Source organism: Hippocampus bargibanti, linkage group LG02 (assembly GCF_051943395.1).
Source record: "Hippocampus bargibanti isolate YZ-2025 linkage group LG02, ASM5194339v1, whole genome shotgun sequence".
Taxonomy (NCBI): domain Eukaryota; kingdom Metazoa; phylum Chordata; class Actinopteri; order Syngnathiformes; family Syngnathidae; genus Hippocampus; species Hippocampus bargibanti.
Genome location: NC_142735.1, coordinates 477501 through 487186, shown reverse-complemented (window position 1 = coordinate 487186; position 9686 = coordinate 477501). Strand labels below are relative to the sequence as shown.

At 37.0% G+C, this 9686-nt stretch overlaps 1 protein-coding gene across 2 annotated transcripts in view; it reads left to right on the top strand.

Annotated features, from left to right (window-relative positions):
• Nucleotides 1–1478: 1478 nt before the first annotated feature.
• hbegfa (heparin-binding EGF-like growth factor a) overlaps nucleotides 1479–9686 on the top strand; it is a 12583-nt gene continuing 4375 nt past the window's right edge. The window contains exons 1-5 of one of the 2 annotated variants that reach the window (XM_089019440.1): nucleotides 1479–1726; nucleotides 4069–4311; nucleotides 4393–4591; nucleotides 7628–7783; nucleotides 7914–8000. In XM_089019440.1, coding sequence (XP_088875566.1) covers nucleotides 1684–1726; nucleotides 4069–4311; nucleotides 4393–4591; nucleotides 7628–7783; nucleotides 7914–7986 — 714 coding nt within the window. In that variant the 5' untranslated portion in view covers nucleotides 1479–1683 and the 3' untranslated portion in view covers nucleotides 7987–8000. The remainder of the gene's footprint in view (nucleotides 1727–4068; nucleotides 4312–4392; nucleotides 4592–7627; nucleotides 7784–7913; nucleotides 8001–9686) is intronic. The other variant, XM_089019448.1, reaches the window with a different exon arrangement.

The window sequence follows — 9686 nt, the reverse complement described above, 5'->3', positions numbered from 1 at the left end:
GAGAAACCATGGCAACTTCACTCACATATCATCAAGAGACAACTACATCAACGACATCATAAAGGTAAATAAAACGAAATTATTATACAGTACAGTTTATTTCTTTAGTCACAATACAATAGCACATTTTTTATACATAAAATAAGGTATATTTTGTGTAGTTTTAAGTCTTATTTAGTAGAAAATTATGTTTTATGGGGATCTGGGAACGGATTATTGTCGCTTTTAATGGTTTCTTATGGGAACTAAATATTTGGCAGACAAACTTTTTGCCTTTCACCCACTTTCTGGGAACCAATGAAGCTTGTAAGCGGAGGAATCACTGTACAGTGATACCTGGGTTTACGAACCCTTTGGCTTACAAACTTTTCGGTTTACAAACGTTAAATTTATGAAATTTTTACCTTGGCATATGAACTATTTTTCGGGATACACACGGACCTGCCACAATGAGTGATGTGTCGTTCGGAAAACGAGCCCGTTCTCCTAACAATAAAATGGCAGCCGGCTTGTTTTGGTCCTCTATTCCCCACCCCCAGTCTTCGGTTAGAGCCATGTGATTGGTCAAAATCGCAGCAGTGAGGGGAGGTGGTTTAAACATTAAAGAGACAGGCAGACGACAGAGAGAGAGACAAATTGGATAGAAAATAGTGACATTTGGACTCGTTTCAACTTTGACAGTTCAAAGGCAGAGCGTAGACTGCAAGGTTAAAATTCCCATCAATCAGGATCCACAAATAACACACAAGCCATCTGTACACTTGATGCAAAAAGCTATCAACCTCGCTAAACAGAACACAATTGATGAGGAACAAGATAAAATTATCGCAGAGAAAACACCTACGAGGGATCATTAATCAAGATGGTGAAAGAAGAAGGCTATGTTCCTCATCAAGTGTTTTAATAATGATGAAACGGCACTCCATTCCATCAAGCCATCAATGACCATCACAAAGGTAAATAAAACCACTTTATTATACAGTAGTTAATTTCATTAATTATAATACCAAAGCACATTTATTATACATAAAATAAGGTATATTTTGTGTGGTTTTAAGGCTTAGAAAATTAGAAAGTAGAAAATTGTGTTTTTATGGGGACCTGAGAACAGATTATTCTCATTTTAATGGTTTCCTATGGGAAATTATTTTTTTGGGATACACACTTTCTGGGAACCAATTAAATTCGTAAGCTGAGGTATCACTGTATCACTTGGTATGGTTAAAATTAGCAGGCGCTTTTATGAGATTGTCACTGTCTACCATTTGTCCAGTTTATTGTTGTCTATTTATGTTTTTGTTTAGTTATATTCATTACTCCACTAGGTAATGTTTCTCATGTCGCTATTGCAATCATGACAGGGATGTACCGGTAGTAGGCATTACAAAGCTATAATACAATACGCGCGCACGCGGTGTGGTGCGCGCGTGGGCGCGGCCAAGATCACTTGTCCCCTTAAATACGCTGGAGACTTTCTTTTGACGCTCTTTCTCTCCGCATTAAGTACCTCTCCATTTACGGGAAAGTACCACCAAGTGGTCGAAATATTCCTGGCGGAATAACCTGAGACAAGCCCACCAGAAAAAAGGAGGAAAAAAGCTAGAAAAGATCAGGATTATTTTATTTATTATTATTTTTTCAAAATAAAACTTTCCCTTTCTACTTCAACAACTATTGCCTACCATGAGGATTTGGAGTGTTTTGATTTTGCTTCTTCACGTCCTGGGTAAGATTGCTCGATTTACGGTATTTTGGTTTTGAATGACTTTTACCGTTCCGCATTAGAGTCGTAAAAATAAAAAACACAAGCCACCACAGCGCTCATAAATGACTCGTAAACCTGCTCACCTTTTTATTTTCTTTCGCCAATTATTTTCTCCATGCTAGGAATTATCCCATCCAGAAGCTAATAGGATCGTCTCACAATTCCACAGCGTGTTTTTATGTAACCGGATCCACTTATTTTTAACTCATATTCTTCGCCTGGCATTCGCTTGACCGTCTGCTCGCAACTCTTGAATGTGAAGTCTTGTGTGTACGGGGGAAAATGTTTTATTGTAGTATGTTTTAAGAATTATTAGTCTCTCAATGCCGTAAAGGCAGCCAATCGTGCGGCGCCATCTTGAAGTCAAAACAACAACAAAATAATAAATAAAGTGACAACATCACAAAAGCCACAGACAGTCATTCGTTCTTCAGCACTTGCTGTACCCTCTTTATGACATGAAGCGGTTCTAGATAAAAGAGGAGAGGATTGAAGCGTCATTTTCACCAGTGGATCAGGGACATCATGGTGAAATAATAATAATACATTATATTTCAAGTGCCTTTCAAAGCTCTCAAGGACACTTTACAGTCACAAACAAGCATAGGTACTATAAGAAATAAAATACACTCACAAAACAGAATACAATAAATAAAATACAATTATAAATAGAAACAAGAGAAAGAGATACACAGAAAATGCAATTTTAAAGGGGTGAGAAATGTGCTCGTCTGTCTGCTACAAGCTAAATGTTTAAAACAAACAGGAAGCTGTAGCATCCATTGACGAAAAAAAAATGTCTCATATCTATTATCCGACCTACTGTAAATCAGCTTCAATTCCAAGCCGCGGCAGTTCTACATATGCACAGCGCTTTACCGCAGACTGTCCAACAGCACCAAACTTTCTGCTGAGTAAAGTGGGGCTATGAAAATTAGACTTTGATTGTTTAAATGTCAAAAATGTCACGAGCAATGTCAATTCTGCTCCAACTTGCAACGTGCTTTTGAGCAAGGCACAAAATAATTTAGTTTTTGTTATTCTTTTGACTTCAAGAGGGCGCCGCGAGAGTGGCTGCCTTTTCAGTTGCTCCTGTATTTTGTTTTTCTACTTTTTTTTTCCCCCCTTTCCTCTTCCTTTCATAACTTTGCTGCTGTGACATGTAAATTTCTCCAATGCGAGACTAAGAAAGGCAAATCCAATCCAAATTTAGCACCGCTCTCAGCTAGTGATACTAAGTGCTGGTCTTTGGTACTTAAGAAAAAAAAGGTTAACAGTCCAAGCCCACTTTGAAAGCCTCGGGAGCATGTTTCAACTTGTCCAGAGTGTTCCGCCCACCTTGGCACACTCTTCACTTCCCCTAAATACAGTGATACATTGGCTTATGAACTTAATTTGTTCCCAGACAGAGTGTGTAAGGCGAAAAGTGTGTTTCCCAAAAATTAATTTCCCATAGAAAACCATTAAAATGAGAAGAATCCGTTCCCAGGTCCCCATAAAAACATAATTTTCTACTTTCTAATTTTCTAAGCATTAAAACTACACAAAATATACCTTATTTTATGTATAATAAATGTGGTATTATAATTAAAGAAATAAACTGTAATGTATAATAAAGTCATTTTATTTACCGATGTGATGGTCATTGATGGCTTGATGGAATGGAGTGGCCAACGTCATCAGCATGAAACACTTGATGAGGAACGTAGCCTTCTTCTTTCACCATCTTGAGGAATGATCCCTTGTAGGTGATTTCTCTGTGATAATTTTACCTTGTTCCTCATCAATTGTGTTCTGTTTAGCTGGGTTGATAGCTTTTTGCATCTAGTGTACAGATGGCTTGTGTGGGTTATTTGTGGCGCCTGATTGATGGGAATTTTAACCTTGCAGTCTACACTGCCTTTGAACTATCAAAGTTGAAACGCTCTCACTGTCGTCTGCCTGTCTCTTTAATGTTTAAACCACCTCCCCTCACTGCTGCATTCTTGACCAATCACGTGGCTTTAACCGACGACTGGGGGCGGGGAATAGAGAACCAAAACAAGCCGGCTGCCATTTTCTTGTTAGGAGAACGGGCTGGTTCGCAAACGACACATCACTCATTGTGGCAGCTCCGTGTGTATCCCGAAAAATTGTTCGTATGCCAAGGTAGAATTTTCCTAAATTTAACGTTCGTAAACCGAAAACTTCGTAAGGCAAGGGGTTCGTAAACCGAGGTATCACTGTACGAGCAATTCTAGTCTGTGTGTGATCCGTAACCCCCTTTCCCACTGTTTGCTTTTTTTTTTTTTTCGTTTGTCCAGTGGCGTCCAGACTAGCTTGTGGTGCGGCGGTGGACCGGTATGACAGTGACAGACAGCGGCACATTGCTGTCATTAACTTCCAGGACAGCAGCAAAGACGGAAGACCTGATGTGGAGAGCAGAGGAGGGCCAACCGCGACATCTCAGGAGGAAGACGATGATGATGATGATGATGAATACTATGAGGATGAGAATGAATATGAGGACGGCATATCCGGGGATGATGAAGTGGAAGTACCAAGAGGTGATTTTCTTGAGAGTAATCTCAGATCATATCATAACAAACAGTTGCATCAGATTTATTGACATTGTGTGTTTTATTTAGTTGCTATGTCAAGCAAACCCCGAGACCCAGCGGCCATCTTGGAGGTGGAAAGCACAGAAGGACAGAGAAGGCGAGGAAAGGGACGAAAAAAAGGAAAAGGAAAAGGAAAGAAGAGGAATCCTTGCTTGAAGAAGTATAAAGATTTCTGCATCCACGGCACCTGTCAGTACCTTTGGAACATCAGACTTCCATCTTGCGTGTGAGTGCCACATCCTGTTTCAAAATCCGACATTTTCCATGGGAATAAGGAAAAAAACTATTAAGAATACAATACAATACATATTGATTTATATAACACTTTAACAATAGCTGAAGCTCAAATAAAGCATTTAACATGGACTATACTATACTATACTATACTATACTATACTATACTATACTATACTATACTATACTATACATGTACTGTACTGTACTGTACTGTGCTGTACTATACTATACTATACTATACTATACTATACTATACTATACTATACTATACTATACATGTACTGTACTATACTATACTATACTATACTATACTATACTATACATGTACTGTACTGTACTGTACTGTGCTGTACTATACTATACTATACTATACTATACTATACTATACTATACTATACTATACTATACATGTACTGTACTATACTATACTATACTATACTATACTATACTATACTATACTATACTATACATGTACTGTACTGTACTATACTATACTATACTATACTATACTATACTATACTATACCATACTATACTATACTATACTATACTATACTATACTATACATGTACTGTACTGTACTGTACTGTGCTGTACTATACTATACTATACTATACTATACTATACTATACTATACTATACATGTACTGTACTGTACTGTACTGTACTGTACTGTACTGTGCTGTACTATACTATACTATACTATACTATACTATACTATACTATACATGTACTGTACTGTGCTATACTATACTATACTATACTATACTATACTATACTATACTATACTATACTATACATGTACTGTACTGTGCTGTACTATACTATACTATACTATACTATACTGTACTGTACTATACTATACTATACTATACTATACCATACATGTACTGTGCTGTACTATACTATACATGTACTGTACTGTACTATACTATACTATACTATACTGTGCTGTACTATACTATACTATACTATACTATACTATACTATACTATACATGTACTGTACTGTACTGTGCCGTACTATACTATACTATACTATACTATACTATACTATACTATACATGTACTGTGCTGTACTATACTATACTATACTATACTATACTATACTATACTATACTATACTATACTATACTATACTATACCATACATGTACTGTGCTGTACTATACTATACATGTACTGTACTATACTATACTATACTATACTATACTATACTATACTATACTATACTATACATGTACTGTGCTATACTATACTATACTATACTATACTATACTATACTATACTATACTATACTATACTATACTATACTATACTATACTATACTATACTATACTATACTATACTATACTATACTATACTATACTATACTATACTATACTATACTGTGCTGTACTATACTATACTATACTATACTATACTATACTATACTATACTATACTATACTATACTATACTATACTATACTATACATGTACTGTACTGTACTGTGCTATACTATACTATACTATACTATACTATACTATACTATACTATACTATACTATACTATACTATACTATACTATACTATACATGTACTGTACTGTACCATACCATACTATACTATACTATACTATACTATACTATACTATACTATACTATACTATACTATAACTATAATATACAGTAAATAAAGCAGTCACAAAGATAGTAAAAAGCACCAAGGAGTAAAACCATTAACAAAATTGAATATTCAATTGATGAAATTTGAACGTGGCTGTGCAAAATGGGTGATAGCAGAAAGCGGATAAAAACAACCAGATTTCATGCAAGGACAATGTAACCCCGGATCTATTTGAACAAGACACATATAAGACATATTTTTGATTAAATTACCCTCAAGTCGCTGTAAATTTTTAATTTGCATTTACATTGTAAATTAGTAAATTGACATAAAATTGACCGTTAGCATTAGCCGACGCATATGTATACTACACATCCAGCATGTTGGAAAAACAATTTGAATAGCAAAAGGAAAATAACTTTTCCTTGAATCATATTGCATTGCATTTTTCATGATATATATATACAGTGATACCATGGCTTACGAACTTAATTAGTTCCCAGACAGAGTGTAAGGCGAAAAGTGTGTATCCCAAAAAAATATTTCCCATAAGAAACCATTAAAATGAGAATAATCCGTTCCCAGGTCCCCATAAAAACATAATTTTCTACTTTCTAATTTTCTAAGCCTTAAAACTACACAAAATATACCTTATAAGATATAAGAAATAAACTGTACTGTATAATAAAGTCGTTTTATTTACCTTTGTGATGGTCGTTGATGGCTTGATGGAATGGAGTGGCCGCTTTCATCAGCATTAAACACTTGATGAGGAACGTAGCCTTTCACCATTTTGAGGAATGATCCCTTGTAGTGTTTTTCTCTGCGATAATTTTACCTAGTTCCTCATCAATTGGGTTCTGTTTAGCTGAGTTGATAGCTTTTTGCATCAAGTGTGCAGATGGCTTGTGCGGGTTATTTGTGGAGCCTGATTGATGGGAATTTTAACCTTGCAGTCTACGCTCTGCCTTTGAACCATAAAAGTTGAAATCCATTTTGTCACTCTCTCTGTCGTCTGCCTGTCTCTTTAATGTTTAAACCAACTCCCCTCACTGCTGCGTTCTTGACCAATCATGTGGCTTTAACCGAAGACTGGGGGCGGGGAATAGAGGACAAAAACAGTCGGCTGCCATTTACTTGTTAGAACTGGCTCGTTCGCGAACGACACATCACTCATTGTGGTGCTCCGTGTGTATCCCCAAAAAGTTTGTATGCCAAGGTAAAAAATTTCAGAAATTTAACGTTCGTAAACCGAAACGTTCGTAAGCCAAGGGGTTCGTAAACCGAGGTATCACTGTACACCTAAAAATACGATATGTTCGGTATGTATGTTTGGACTGTAATGTCTTTCCAAAAACTCCCACCATAACTCTCCATGGAACTTTGTGTGAAGCTAACTGGTTATTTTGCGTCCGTGCGCAGGTGCCATCCGAGTTACTCCGGGGAAAGGTGTGAATTCTTCACCCTGCCCGTTGAGAGACCTCAGGAGGGCTACAACCGCACCACAGCCCTAGCCGTGGTCGCCGTGGTTCTCTCATCCATCTGCCTCACCATCATCGGGCTTTTACTTATGCTCAGGTGTGCCTCACATCACATCAACGCATGCAGTTCCACATACATGCACACACTCGATCTGGGTAGGGAATTTGAAAGGATGACATTAGGCATTTAAATAGTGGTTTCCGTCCCGTTTTCTGATTGATTCCAGGTTTCACAAGCGGGGAGCGTATGATGTAGAGAATGAGGAGAAGGTCAAGTTAGGGTTAGCATCCAACCACTGAAGAGACAAAGAAGGGTGAGTACAATCTCAGTTTAATAGTATGTTGAGGGCATTTAGTGGTTTCTATTAAAACACACAGTGAGGAAAAATTTAAGATAGTGTTCATACAAGTGAATTTTGGATCAAATTTGGGTAAAAAAACACACACAAGGGACAATTTAAAGGACAACCGACACCTCTGGACAAGTTGCCTCCGTAATTTGTAAAATCACTTCAAATGACTTTGACTGAGCGTATTTTACAAAGATTCCACCGCATATAGCTATATTTTACCTTTTAAGACTCACGCTGAATATTAAGGAAGTCTTGTTTTCGAGTTGATGACGAGTCCGTACGTGACGTCACGGAGGGAACGCCCCTGACCGAGAACGCGAGACACAATGCATTTTGGGTACTTTGTTTGGTCTGAAAACTTGATGGTGAAATTAGAAGGAAAACACATAAATAACGCAATGGTGAATCGTTGTGTGTTGCACCAAGACTACTATTTGATACTAGTTGACACAAATTCCCAGGAGACAAATCAGCCCATTTCCAACGGAGCTTGGGCGCCATCTTGTGCATTTTCTGGGCACTACATTGAAGTCCAGACGGCTCGAATTGATACGGAAGGACTTCTTTAATCGATTGCAAACATTTATGCTTTCCTCTTCAGAACTATTTGAATCATATTCACAACTGCATGAGTAACAAGAAAGCATCTTCTCCGAATCTGAACTCTCTGAAGCCATTGTTTTGATTCTGGAGCAAGGCAGTGTGTGACCAATAGTGACGTCACGAACAAGGGGGCGGGACTTTCTGAATCTGCCCAGTTCCGAGCTCATTTTGTGGCTGTTTTGGGACACTTTAAGTCATTTTTATTGGTGTTTTGCATTTGACTAAAAATATCAGCTTGCGTGTTTTGGGTATTTTATATGCTATAAAACGTTTTTCTGATATCAGTTAGGAAACAAAAAAATGGTGTCGGTTGTCCTTTGATTCCTAACTAGAGTTATGACCAAAATGCTATTTTAAATCTGCACTGAATATATGTCCGCTGATGAAAAGTGAACATCTGCATTCTATATACTCAATACACTAGGAAAAACATGTAATTGTAAAAAAATATTTGAGGAATTGGACTAAATAGCCTCAAATACCGTATTTTCCAGTGTATAAGGCGCACCTCAATGAATGGTGTATTTACAAAATTTTACATACATAAGGCACACCTTCAATGAATGAAAAACTTTTAAAAATATATAAAAGTTTTCCTAATATAAGGCACACCGCATTATAAGACGCACCCCAACGAATGGTGTATTTTCAAACTTTTTCCATATATAAGGCGCACCGCAGTATAAGGCGCACCTTCAATAAATGATCCCCCCCCAAATATAATATCTACATATATAAAAGTTTTTTTTCAAATATAAGGCACACCACATTATAAGGCACACCCCCAATGAATGGTGTATTTTCAAACTTTTTCCATATATAAGGCGCACCGGACTATAAGGCACACCATCAATGAATGAAAGAAGTCATCCAAAAATATTTTCTACAGGAAATATATAAACGTTTTCCAAATATAAGGCACACCACAATATAAAACGCTACAGTAAAGACCTGTTGTGACTCAATATTACTTCACATCCAAGGCACACCAGGTTTATCTTTTGAGGAAAATCAAGGCTTTTGGGTGCACCTTATACGCCAGAA